General features: G+C 39.1%; 1 protein-coding gene across 1 annotated transcript in view; it reads left to right on the plus strand.

The window, feature by feature from the left end:
- Window positions 1-14,664, plus strand: part of LOC119475631 (rho GTPase-activating protein 26-like) — a 107,063-nt gene that overhangs the window by 33,753 nt on the left and 58,646 nt on the right. Inside the window, exons 2-4 of the mRNA XM_037748500.1 lie at window positions 10,080-10,175; window positions 13,327-13,388; window positions 14,360-14,431. Of these exons, the coding sequence (XP_037604428.1) occupies window positions 10,080-10,175; window positions 13,327-13,388; window positions 14,360-14,431 (230 nt within the window). The remainder of the gene's footprint in view (window positions 1-10,079; window positions 10,176-13,326; window positions 13,389-14,359; window positions 14,432-14,664) is intronic.

Genomic DNA, 14,664 nt, shown 5'->3' on the forward strand with positions numbered 1-14,664 from the left:
CGATGATGGGCATTCGTTGTTGTTTTTTTTTTCTTTTAAAAGTTAATCTTGAGCCACTCCTGCTTTAGTGTTGAGGAAGGAAGGAGGCTGAACAGAGATTGCATTAGATTCAGACTCTCAAGAGTGTACTTGTTTCAGCGTAAAGCTATCAGGATGCCACAGTGATGATATTTGAGTTTGACAGTATTGACCTTTCCAGTATCAGCTCCTCTCTTTCTGTGTATGTTCCTCCCCCTGTGCTTCTCTGTTTCTCCGTCTTTTTCTCATTATATGCACATTGCACACACACAGAATACAAGAGTGTTTGGCCAGGGGAGAGGTTATTGGCTGTCAGATATTTGGATCCGTTTTACAGGATTTTACTAAGAGAGGTGAAGGGATTTGGCAGCAAAATCCAACCTTCCTTTACGGTACTTTACTGTGTTTTGTCCACAGTGCTGCTCTCCTTTATCACAGCCGGGCTCTACAGTAAAACATTTCACTGCATATGAGAGTAGGAAAAAACTACGCTAAACTTAAATTGGCTTAATATGTTGACTATTGATTAGATCTGTGTATTGGCAAGAATCTGAAATACATTACATATCATGATACAGGGGTTACGATTGAATGTATTGTGATACTATGAGCAAGGTGGTATATATGGATTTTTTGATATCGGTATCCTCCTCAAAAATCCATTGGTCAGGCTATACTGCTCTAAACCCAAATATCTTTCACAGTATGGCAGCACACAACTCTGTTTGTTTATATGACTGTTAAATTGAGATGAAAAGCAAATATACAACACGTAATTAACATGTCATTAAGAATATTTCAGCTTTTTCTTCTTGTTGTTTTGCGAAACACAATGGATCACTTTTTTTTAACAACAATTAGTGCAGCTTCAAATAGTCCATAAAACAGTCAATATTCATTACAAAGGACATTGTTTTTGTGCATATAATAAAACATGATACACATTTTTTGGCAGTTACAAAACTTTATTCTTCTCACCCACAAGGCTGGACCTCAACTAACATGAAACACACTGTAGCTAACAAATGTTACAGCTATATCGACTCAGCTATTGTACTGGTCCGTCGCCACATGTGGAAGTAAACCAAAGAGCCGCGGAAACCTCAAAGCAATATTTACACTGTCGTTAATTTCTTTTCGATCAAAACAAACTAGTAAAACTTTATACTAGATCATTTGGTCTTGCCTGGACGCTTGAATATGTCAATCCTTCGTCTTTTCACAAATTCCTCTCCTTGCTTGGCTGCTGGCTCATGTGAAGAACTAGATGAGGAGAGACTGAAATCTGTCATTGTCTCCACACATGAATGGTGTGCATGTGTGTGTGTGTGTGTTTGTCCCACTTGATGAATAGGGTTTCTATTCACATGCTCGTGGAACAAAGCTACTGCAGAGTTCAGGCTACTGCTGGATATCCTGTTGATATCACACAGGCCCATTCTTTGGACTGTGTATGTGAGTTAATACACATAGCGGCCGTTGTACAGTGCTGCTGCATGGTTGTGGTTAATTAGAGATTCCTTTTGTGTAGCTTACAGTGCTGTGTGTGTGTATGTGTGTGTGTGTGTTTTCTCCCTGTGAGCCTCATTCCAGTAGCATCCAAACCGCTGTCCTTCAAATGTCATTGTAAACTGCAGAGAGAGTATGTGACTGGCATATTTAAGGCTGACAGGATTCCCTTCACCAGTATTGAGCAAAGTAAACCCTCTTTAAGAAATATCCGTGTGACTTTCCAGATGTAGAAACTAAGAAGTAGACAGCTGTTTTGCCTCATGCTGTTTCCATACGTATTTTGCTTAGTTTATGTACTTGTTTTAAGCCCAATCATGACATTTTTCATGTGTGGCAGTCAGGCGCTTTAGTATAGACAGCATGAAAATCCATGTGAGCAGAAGACCGGGGTTTTAAATCCTGTGTGAAACCAACAACGTGTAGTTGTCTTTGTGTTCACAAAGGTTAAGTTTCACTTTCACGTTTTATTTTAAGCCAAAACAAAGTTGTAGTTTTGTTGCCTAAACCTAAAGAAGCCTTTTTGTCTGTGTTCAAAATGTAATGTTTCATGCAGTTTTTAAAACGTGTTGCTTTTAAGTTTCGCTTTGACTTTTACAACGTAGTAGGCCCCTCATGACCCACATCTATGGTGCTTATAGCGACGGATAACAGTCGAATCGGGTGCTCTAATCAGCTTTATTTGGATGTAAAAAGTGGTTGCACCTGAAATGTGACCAACAAGTCAGTCTGTAAACTGTGACGGAGGCTTACAACAGACAGTTAGGGCATTAGTTTTAATGTTCGCCTTCATTCTCTCTTCCAAATAAGTCACAAGAGTTTGTTGTTGTCTGAGCGACTTCTTTTTAGCCTCATTCTCATTCAGTTTGTTTGTGTATTTGTGTGGGCTTTGTCAGGAGCTCAGGAGGGAGTGAAAGAGAGAGAAGAATGGGGGGAATTCTGTCGTACAAGTGTGAAAGAAGAGGGGAAGAGGACAGAGAGGCGAGTGTCAACAGGGCCACTTATTTTTAGCTGCCACTGTCCTCAGCTGTCCTTCCTGCCTGGACACGGACATGGAGACACACACACATTGGCACGCTAAGGATCAGTAACAGCGTAGCATCATGCATGTAGGAACCTCCAACAATGTGGCTTTTTTTCCTAATCAGCTGCAAATCTGATATTGCATATTCAAGATATTTCAAATATTTTTCATCCGATGTTTGATTTTTATCACTTTAACAATAGACCTACGCAGCAATACCGATGATGGAATGCTGCAGCGGCAGCAGGGGGCAGTTTGGTGGTTTATTGTATGTATATGAGCTGTGCAACTTAAAGGGGTAGTTCTGGTGTTTTGAAGTGGGATTGTATGAGGTACTTCGTCCATAGTCAGTGTATTATCTACAGTTGATGACAGTCGGCACGCCCAAAGCACACAGGAGTTACCACACAGAAGCAAAGCAATGTACTGCTGTGCTAAAATACTGCAAAATGTATTTTAGCCACCTAAAAGAAAGGCTCACCTACAAAATTCAATATCAGTTTAAGTGTACACTATATTTTGAATATTTTCACCGCTTTACCTCGCCGTCAGACAGCCCTTTCCAAAGGGGAACTAAAGATGTTGTATCCATCTATGCTCTCGCCAAAGCCACCAGACTCCATTGAAAAAAAGAGTAATTTTACCTTGCAGAACACAGGAGTTGCTGGTCTACCGCTGCCTTGATCGGTTATTTTGTTTGTGCTATTGTGCTTTGGTGAATCCGAACCAACAAAAGTCTAAATATTGTAATGGGAGGTTTAGGAGTTTAGGAGGTTTTCCAAGACACTTTAATAGTTTAACAGTTAAAAAAACAAAATAGGTTTGTTTTAGTGAAACCAGAATCTTGTTCCATTACAGAAACTGCATTTTAAAACCTTCAACACTCAGACTGGTGACTGCTGATTGACTGTGAGTAGGGAAATTGGTCTGTGATGAATTTCTTCCTGTATGACTTTCAAACGTCTGCGCAAACAGTCCCCGATTCTCGTGCTGCACTCATGAATGCAGACAACAAGCTTAAGTGCTTTAGAGAAGTTTTTTTCCTTAAACAGCCAAAACTCATGCTGAACACAAAAAAGATTGAAGCCCTGTTTGGTTTGATAGTCTGTGGTTTATTGCCTCTGCTGAAATGACACTGCTTCATAACTTTATTCCTTCCGTTTTTAAAAAAAGTTTTCTTATCAGTTCGGAAAACATTGAAGGCGTTGAACAGTTGGTTTTCGAGAACAAAAGCTGGAACGTTACATACCACTTCTGATTTTAAACTTTCCCCACTTCTGCAAATACGTTACTTAAAGATAAGATTCATCTCGATTAACTATGGACAATCATGCGATTAACCGCGATTAAATATTTTAATCAATTGTCACGACAGCCCTTATTAATAGGTGCCTTCATCAAAATCCACTCCAAACAGGAGCTTGTTTTTACCTTTCCCTTGTGATATCTAGCCAAAAATATCACTAAAGATATTTTTCAACAATTTGGACGAACTGATCCTTTAGCACTTAAACACAAATGGCAGCAGTGGCAATGCACACCTCACATATCATATGAGGCTCTACTCTGTCCTCCATATACTTGCGATGTTACTTCTATCAACACGTTGGTGAAGTATCCTTTAACCCGGGGCTTGAACTTGTGAATCACTGCAATGAAATAGCTCCAGTACCATAAATGGTAAGGCATCAGTACTGCTCGCTACATATTTAAGCAGACAGTCTTTTACCCAGAAAAGCCTCTCTGGATAATGTACTTGTTGTGGCATGTAATTCTTTCTTTGTTTTGTAGTAATTCATTTGTGTTGGCGAGAACTTACGAAGTCGTATCGGCCAACAATGTGTTTCTGATTTAGAAACATAGTCTGAGTGAGCTGGGAGCCGTGCTTTGAGCTGATGTGTGTGTATGTGTGTATGTACAGATGTACATGGACATATGTGTGTTTGCATGTGTACGAGTGTGCGCCGTCGTTGCCAGCATCTATGGAGAACATAGCCATGGGGAGCGATATGACATGCATGATGTATCTGCATATACGAGCCAGAAAAACTTATTACGTTACCTCATCACATGGTTTGCCAAAATGTACAGTGAGACATCCTCCAAGGGCACGTAAGCTAAACACAAATGCATGCGTGTTTTTCATCACAGTTTTGACTGATGCAACCTGAACTCATTGTTTCCATAGTAGAATAAAGTGATACTTCACAGTCAACAGCGAAAGTACTTGTGGCATGTAGATAAAACTTGGAGCTTTTAATGTTTGAAAATGTATTATTTCGTTAGCAACTAATGCGATCATGAAAGTTTTTATGGTTACTGCTGCTGAATTATTGCAGTGATCTGCAGGAAGGAAGGACAATCAGTGTTTTATTATATGCAATCAGAAAATAATCATTAGTTGCAGCCCTCAAATTTGAGCTTGATGGTAAATTAAATATTTTTATTTGATCAAGTTAAAAAAAGACAGTTTATGGCTCTGAATTTTCAAAGTAAAAGTCTCAAATGTTTCTCTCTAAGTTATATGAGAGGCTTCTCTCTGGTCCTGTTATATGAAATTCTGAGGGGTGTTTTCCAGACGTGTAATGAGTAATTTAAGTAACGTATTTGCAGAAGTTGGGAAAGTTTCAAATCAGAAGTGGTTTGTAACATTTCAGCTTTTGTTCCCCAAAACCAACCGTTCAATGCCCTCAATGTGTTCTGAACTGATTAAGAAATCAGGAAGGAATAAAGGTATTAGTCAATAGAAGCAGTTTTATTTCAGCAGAGACAATAAACCATGGACTATCAGACCACGTCAATCTCTTTTGTGTTCAGCATGAATTCTGGCTGTTTAAGGAAAAATTTACCCTAAAGCACTTAAGCTTTGTTGAAAAAGCTGATATTGTATTAGTGATATACTCTTCATTCCTGAGTGCATTCATCACCAGAATCAGAGGAGGGGCTTCTCTCTAAAGTCACTGTTTTGTACGGACGTTCAAAAGTTATACAGGAAGAAATTCATCACAGACCAATTTCCCTAACTCGCAGTCAATCAGCAGTCACCAGTCTGAGTGTTGAAGGTTTAAAATGCAGTTTCTGTAATGGCACAAGATTCTGGTTTCACTAAAACAAATATACAAACCTTTTATTATTTGTTTAAACTCCTAAACCTCCCATTACAATTTATTTAATCAGAAATTAGGGAATTAGCAGCTAATTTCATGTCTTCTAATTCAGGCCTTGGTGGCAATTGGGAAAATCATTGTTCCATTAGCTATTAAGGTTTAAGGTCTCTAGACATGGGTGTTACCGCAAGTGCCACATGCATGTTTCTGTGTCACATCAGACTCAATAAATCAGAACGCAACAACATGTTTTATGGCAGTGTTAACCAACTGGAAAGAAAACTCCACCAAAAGTTCATACTGGCTCTCTATGACTTATCAAAATTTTGAGAAATGTCCTCTGTCCTTACTATGAGTGTATGCACAGCTATGCTGCGAGCTAAACACACTTCCAATAAAGGCTGAAGACAGCAGATTGCCCGCAGACATTAAGATTCCATAAACTAGAGTTTAACCAAATATATTGAAACATTGAGTTAGTACAGTACAGTAACAATTGTAACTTGCAATTTTAATGGAATTGCGTTGCTGGGCAACAGCTTGGTCCATGTTTACTTCCTGTCAGCTGACGTCATGCACATACACTGCAACCGTAAACAAAGAGTATAGAAGCAAAGAGACGAAACTTCAGTATTTTTTTTTACAACAGCCGCTGCCGCCAATTTGGACTTAAAACGCTTATTATATTCATAATACTTAATAATACTATGTGAAATGCCATTTCGGTAGAATATGACAATAGAATAGAATTTTGTTTTACTTTTGTACGGTACTTTTTAGGCGGACGTTTTACTGGTGTCCGATTGGAAATAATCGGGGACACATTGAGAATGTTTACGTTTAAAACTGTGTAATGGTTTATATATTGTAGTTTTGTGACATCACAAAGTTACAGAAATCCTGACCGCTTGTTTCAAAGGCACAGTTTCTGAATCAAGCTGTGTGCTTTTTTTCAGCGTTTTAATACTTTCACAGTATTTATATACTGTAGCACTTAAACCTGCCGTATAATAAAAAAAGACATGAAAATCTCACTTTTTACAATATTGGACCTTTTAAAGGGACTATTTGTAACTTTTTAAGCGTATAAATGTAGCGGGTCGCCACACATGCGCGTTCGCATATGCGCGCTCGCGTGTGGCCGGAGCCTCGTCTCCGCTGCCTGCTTACCTTCACTCAAACAGAGCGCGCGTTCTCGCGTACTCGCTCCACCTCTACTAGACGTGAACGCGCGCTCACTCCACACTGTAGAAGAGTTAGTTTAGCTCTGAGAATATCTAGTGAATGTAGAGGGGACGTTTGTGCAGAAATAAATGCTGCAGCTCCTCCAGACCAACAGAGGTTTCTACTAAATCACAAAACAGCTGTAATAAAAAACAAGAGCAACAAGTGCACATGAGGAGTAGATAAAAGATGCCTGATAAAACTGTGGATGTATCAATGTCAGTTAAACTGTGCCAGTAGTGGTTGCTATAGGAACAAAACTGTTCAACTGAAACCTGCTGCTGTTGGCAGAACAACATGTATGAATCTGTAAAATGAAGTAGAAGTGGGTGACTGATACACGTCCAGCAGTGTAAGTCTATCTGAGGCTATGCCCTTCTGTTTTCCTACTTCTTGGTCTCCGTGGCTGGTTTTGATGTTTATGAAGGAGAGCACGTGGAGTGTGGCAGCAGCCAGAGTGGAGAAATTAACGACGACGGGCACGTTTCACTCACGAGGTGCTGAGAGGAACTGTCAGTGGCAGAAAGGAGAGGGAGGCCAAAAATAAATAGAGCGCAGAGAAGCAAAAGAAAGAGGAGGGTGGTGTAGAAAGAGATGTAGTTCTGTGTAGCTCAGTGGACACATAGCATCAGTCACACTGAGGCAACTGGAAAATAACATCACATCTGAAACGTTGTTGTAATACAGTTTATACCTGTTGTCAGTGCAACCTCATTTGCTAATATAACTATGTAAGGTGGCTGATTTTAATAATTAAAGTTATTATTAAATCACTTTACTGCTGCACCAGTGCTTAAAAACATGCAAAAAGCATGAAGCATACCTTCTATAGTTAGACTAATATTCTTTTCCTGCAAAAAAAACAATCATATGTCACTCTGCAGAGCTTTCACTGGGTTGTTGAGTCACTGACTGCTAGTATCTCACAGATGACTTTGCCATGTGCTGACATTTCTGTCTTTAAAGCTGCTGTGTGTACATCCACAGCTGCAAAGAGCATGTTATACTATGCTTTTAAAACAGAGACACCATGCCGTCTTATACCTGAACACATGTTTATTTGCTCGACAGTGGGGAGCGACACCCAAGTGTGCGAAGCGACTACGGTAATCGATTAGTTGTCAACTATTAAATTAATCAGAATCTATTTTCGTAATCGATTAATCAGTTTGAGTAATTTTTAAGAAATAAAAGTCAAAATTCTCTGATTCCAGCTTCTTAAATGTGAATAATTTCTGTTTGTTTTACTCCTCTATGACAGTAAACTAAAGATCTTTGAGTTGTGGAGAAAACGAGACATTTGAGGACGTCATTTTGGGGTTTGGGAAACACTGATCAACATTTTTCACCATTTTTTTGACTTGTTATTGACCAAACAATTAATCAATTAATCGAGAAAATAATAAACAATGAAAATAATAATTAATTGCAGCCTTAGTTGCTATTTGACTGATTTCTATAATTCAATATTCATGTCCGCTACAGGCCACAATACCTGTTTGAGATCAGGTTTTAACAAATACAATCAATGAACAGGTGATTTTTGTCATTTATATTATTAATTCATCACATGTGACACTTATTTACAACATTATTTACAATTTGCATTAATAAAAACTCTTTTTTAACTGCCAGAAGGCATTTTTTAAATCCAAAATATATAATTTCATCACTTCCAGAACAGCACAGTCCATATTGTTTGAAACTCACTGTAGTTTTACTGCTCTCCAACTTTGTTATAGAGTTTTCATTTGATTGTTTGTGTCACAGCCTAAGACTACTATTGTTGCTACGGCTGCCACTTCATTTTGGTCTTAGTTTACTAAGATTTCTTTAGTCAATTAGTCATTTTTCTATGCTTTTTTCATGCTGAATGACTTATTCCCAAGATTCTTATGAGCACATCTCTGGTAAACACAAGATTTGAAGACATGCTTTTGTGTGGTTCTTCAGTCGAGGACAGCCCTGGCTGCTTGTTGCACGAATAGTGACACCATACATGGTATTGGGGGACTACTGGAAGAAGTAAAGTATTTCTTTTTCTATATTGGTTACTGGCACTAAACCGCAGTTTATCCTTCAAGGTCGGAGTGCGGTCTCAGTTTGGTCGTACTTTAGTTATTTTGACGCTACGGAGCCGCTGTGACTGTGTGTTTTTACTGGGTCTGTCCCAGGAGAGACGGTGGTGTTTGTGTGTTTCTGGCAGCTCATCCAGGAGCTCCTTGGTCTGTGTTTCATTTCATCGACTGGCAGCAGATCTTTCCAAACGCTCTCACACACACACACACACAGATATCTGCATGGTGTGTTATTTACATGAACATGGTCAATTACACTCCGTCTGTCTTCTCTTTCTACACTCACTGTCCTTTCCCTGACTCCTATTTGAGACTCTTAATCTCTCTTCTTCTTTCCCTCTGCATCATTGTCTTCATTTTAAGCACAAGACTCCTCTGCAATACAGATACACTGTCTCTGGAAAAGTGGGATATCCCTACTGGGGACTGCGGTTGACCACATCATACTGTTACTCATGTTTTTTCTTTCTTCTTTGACCATGAAAGAAGAGGAATAATTTGCCAAAGCATCAATAGAGATGGTCATCATTTAAACAATCCTGTAACTCAGGATTGCAGTGTGTTGCTCCTCAATATACACAGTTTCTAAGGAAGATCAAAGTTTCACGCCGATCCTGTCCGGCAACAGGAAATATCGTTTGTGAAGGTGACCCTGCCTCGAGTTTAAACGGACGGGAAGCCAAACTCGCTGTGAGTGTCTGTCTCCTAGGAGCTCTTAGCGCCTCATGTATTATTTGAAAGGCATCCATCTGTCCGAGGCTTTTCACCGCCTCACTTGGCAAACGTGACTTCAGTTTAATGGAACTTTTTTGCACTTTCTCAGCACACTCACATGTGCAGACACATAAAAAACCTTCACACAAGTGTAGGAGCTGTCGACCTTCATCACTAACACCACCGGGGATCCACTCACGGTGTCCGCCTGTCTGCGTTTGGCCTCTTTCCACTCACTCTCATTTTCAGTAACTGTATAATAAGAAAATAAAATAAAATCATGACAAGAGAGTGATTGTCTGCCATGGGTGTATTGCATGTTGTTAGGCCTGGTCTAAAGTAGGAATGCAGTGCTCAAAACACTAAACCTGACCATCTCTTTTTCTCTTCTCTCCGTTCTCTCAGGTCTGTCAACAGCCAAGAGGAAGTTTGCCGACTCTCTCAACGAGTTCAAATTCCAGTGCATCGGAGACGCAGAGACGGATGATGAGATATGCATAGGTGAGCCTGCTGATATGAAATCCAATATATTCCCTGTACCAGAAGAGGAAAGCCTGTAAATAGACGGTACACGATGTGTTGTCATTTAGTAGTCGCTGAAATAGAACAGTCACATCAGCACTGATCTAAAGGCTGGCTTGGTTTTTAATGCAATTATATAGGAAGCCGTAACAATCAGTCTCAAATTATGCCGCTGACCTGAATCTTTTCATTATTCTTTTCTTTTAAATATCAAAAAGGGATGCACTGATACCGATATCGGATAGGATATCAGGCCCATACTGACTCATATAGCTGTATCAGTATCGTTGGCAATGGGGCTGATCTATTCAATTCAGTTCCATGTTTATATACTATATACATTATATACTGGAATTTGAATTCCTATTTAAGTTTTGACCATTTGTTGCTGCATTAAAAAGGTTTACACTTGATTGTAATTCCTGTTAATTTTGAAGATTTTTTTACCAAGTTGCTGGTATACGATTTATTATTTTAATAATAAATAACAATTCAGTAATTTATAAGCAATTTATGTATTTATTTTTTACATTTTGTTTTACAAAGTTAGGAAAGCAATATTTAAGTCCAGCCTGATGTTGCCTTACACATAGAAAAAATGATTCCAGTCACTTCCACACAGTGAGGCATACAGATTATTAATTAAACACTGGTATCGGATCGGTTATTGGTATCGGCCTATACCCGAAGCCCAGGTATCGCTGTCGGTAACAAGACTGAAAAAGTCAGATCGGAGCATCCCTGGTATCAAAGCGTATTCTTTTATGAATGCTATCAAGTGGAATTAATTTGCAAATTGTGAAAATCATATGAAAAGTAATTTAACTAGTTTAACTGGCCGGCCATTCTGTGACCTTGGTGCCTAAAAAATAGTATTATTTCATTTCCATGTTGAAATCTTTAAAGCATAATATAATATAATATAATATAATATAATATAATATAATGTAAAGTAAAGTAAAGTAAAGTAAAGTAAAGTATGTCATTACCTCAAAATGAATTTTCTCTGGATTTTTGGCACAATACAGAAGGTGAAGCCGGTCAAATTGCCTAATCCTCACTCTAATCCACTAATCCTCTCTGTTGTCATTATGTGATGTGCTAACAATCAATACGTTGATTTTTCCAGTGGCATCAGGCACATCTGTTGTGCAAATAACATGAGATCTACAGTCCAGTTTACAGTGTAGATTTCTGCTCATTCTCCTCAATAAAAGCTTCGTTTACATGACATTTAAAGTCATGATTACAATATGAATGTTGCCTTATCCTCTATAATAAAAACATGATAACGTATCCTAATGAAGTGACATGTTTCATAGCTCTTGCTTGCTGTACATATCCTGTTTTTTTTACTCCCCCGTCTCCAACTAGTGTTATAAACTTCATGCTGTCCCATACATACATGAGAATATTGTGTAAAAATGATTCCATGAACTCAACCAGGCCCTGCAGTGCTTTTTCTGTCGCTGTCCAAGCAGCCTGCTGTGAAACATGCAGCAGTCACCACCACACCCTCCCATGCTGCCTGGCTCTGTCTGTGCAGGCTGCAGCTTCTCACTGGGCCGACCCACCCACTACTGTTGTTTAACTAACCCCAGCTATCTTTCCTGAACAGCTTGCTGCTCAACAGGGCTGCACCACACAGCGCTGTTGTTTTTAGGATATTCATCGTCGTACTCGTGTCCAAACTTGTTTCTTCTCTCTGATGATACAGTGATGATTTCACTCTAAATGGATTACAGCAAATCAATTAAAAAAAACCGACTTTTATTAATAGTGTTACAAGAGTTTCCTTACACAGCAATGGAAAAGTAGCCTACAAATAGTGGGAGTGGGAATCACCAGAGGCCCCACGGTATGATGTTATCATGATACTTAAGTCATGATACGATCTTATTGTGATTTTAAACACTTTGTGATATGCTGAGTATATGATATATTGCAATTTATTACCTTTTTTCAACTGCAAATTATGCAGTTTGTCCACATCAGTTTGATCTAATAAGATACAGTTTTCATTCTGTTCATCTCAGAGTTTTCATTCACATATCTTGAGGTCAGAGGTCAAGGGACCGCTTTGAAAAACAGTTTTTTCTTTCCAAAGTTTAGTGTAACTGTGGAGCGTTATTTAGTGTTCTTCCCGACAAGCTAACATGATATGTTTGGTACCAATTCCTTAGGTTTTCTAGTTTCATATGATACCATTTCACTTTATCTTCTCTCTAGACTGAGCCCATTACAACCTCTGAAAGACCCGTTGTCGGGCCTGACATTAGATTGCTAAGAGGTTAATAGATTATATAATAAAAGTTCAATATTTGATATCTGTGTATCGATACAGTATTGCCACGCAATATATCACGATACTATGCTATATCGATCCCCCCCCCCCCTAACAAATAGCCTCTGTTAGTTTTACTGGGTCTATATCTTGTTGTTGTTCTCTCAGTAACACATTTTTACTACTCCATGCGATTGATTAAGAATGTGTGATTGAGCTCACTGAAATGTTTGACTGCATTTTATGAGCTTTATTAAAAGGATTGCACTGTTTTTTAAATGCATTCCTCGCATAGTCTTGAAGTTCTGCTCCTTTTTATTTGATTCTAATTTCCAAGAACCAAAACCTTGAAGTCTGATGTTGAAAAGCAGAGCAAGTGTAAGTGTGTTGTGATGTTTAAGGAATAATCTTGGGCTCCACTGTCGGTGTGCATGCCAGTACACATGCTGCACGTGCTCAGTGTGTGTGTGTGTGCTCTCGCTGCGTCTAAGTGTGTGTGTGTTAAGTGTTGGACAGGGACGGAGGCAACTGAAGTGGAAACTCTGACCCAAAACAATGTAGCCGGTTTCTCGCTTGCCAGCGAGCGGGGAAACGAGAACTGAGCTGTGCTCGCTGTGAAAGCGCCATAGAAACAACCCCATCTGAATTTCTGTTTCATTTCCAGTTAATTACTCTGCTGTCTCACGAGTTTAGAAACATTTGTAAGAGGTCCAAAAGCAGAAACAAAGCTTCACCCTCCCCACCTCATGCCAACTGTCTTTGCCTGTACTTGTGTGTCTCTCATGATGGTTATCTCTTTTCTTTTATGTCTCTCTCTCTCTGTCTACCAACATGTTCCGTCATCAGCCAAGTCTCTCCAGGAGTTCGCAGCGGTCCTACAGAACCTGGAAGATGAGAGGACACGTATGGTGAGTGACCCAACGAATTTAAAGGAACATTATAGGTAGTCAATGAGAGGTCAAGTCAGTTTATTTATATAGTACAGTTTAAAAACAACAGTAAAAAAAAGGAAAAAGGCCGAAATTGACAAATGACTCAATGACAAAAACACATATTGACATATCTAACACACATCCAGAGAAAATAAGTGGGTTTTTAGCCTGGACTTGAAGCATTCCATGGTGGAGGCTGATCAAACATGTAGACCGAGCCAATTCCACAACTTGGGCCCGGAAACAGAAACGCCTCAAGCGAATGTCAGGGATGGAAAGCAGCAGCTTATCCGATGACCTCAGTGTTCTCAGAGGACAGTGGTGATGTAAAAGGTCACTGAGATACGCTGGAGCCCGTTCAAAGCTTTAAAAGCTAAAAGTAAAATATTGCAGTCAATTTCACTGGTATAACCAGTGCAATGACATTAACATCTGACTAATAAGGCATTATTTTTTAGATTTATTTTTAGCAAATGTGACGGCGCGCCATAGTCGTCTGACTGACACCGAGATATAATCCAGAGGATAAGAAATAAAAGCATGAATTATTGTCTTGAAATCTCTAAAAGAGAACATGTGCTTGACCTTGCTTGAAACTGATTGTGATTACTCAGCAAAAATGAGTTGATTGACTCAGAGGACAGGTAATTGATTTTTTTTTTTGAGAATCTGATAAACTAAGAAATTGCCAGTGGATTAGTTGAGTTTTTTATTTAGTCGTTCATCATTCCTAGAAAAGGATATCATGTCTGGCATCATCATGTCTGGCTTGCGTGTTGAACCTCTGAATTCAGAGGTCTATGATGGTTTCAGTTTGCCATTTTATCAGAGATAATATGAATGGTCATTATAATTTAACTGAAAATGGTGAGAGATGTCTGTAATACAGTAATGTATACTTGCTTGTCTGTGATGTTATGTATGTGTGTGTGTGTGTCTTCCCTCAGATCGAGAACGCCAACGATGTGCTGATCATGCCTCTGGAGCGGTTCAGGAAAGAACAGATCAGTGCAGCCAAGGTAAGGAGGCGACAGCGTACAGCCACAGGACGGGTGACAGAAATGGCTACAACACACGTACTGTGCATCAGTATCGATAAGCAGTCAAACATAAATCAATAAAATCCTTTTAGTGCTTCTGCAGCTCTTAGAGGGGAACACAACACCCAAAACATACAAATGATGATAACATACAGTAGTAGATGTTGGAACTCTGCTTTATACTGATGACTGGTAGACTAAAGATCTCAGCA

The sequence above is a fragment of the Sebastes umbrosus genome, chromosome 17, assembly GCF_015220745.1.
Source record: "Sebastes umbrosus isolate fSebUmb1 chromosome 17, fSebUmb1.pri, whole genome shotgun sequence".
In the NCBI taxonomy this organism is placed as follows: domain Eukaryota; kingdom Metazoa; phylum Chordata; class Actinopteri; order Perciformes; family Sebastidae; genus Sebastes; species Sebastes umbrosus.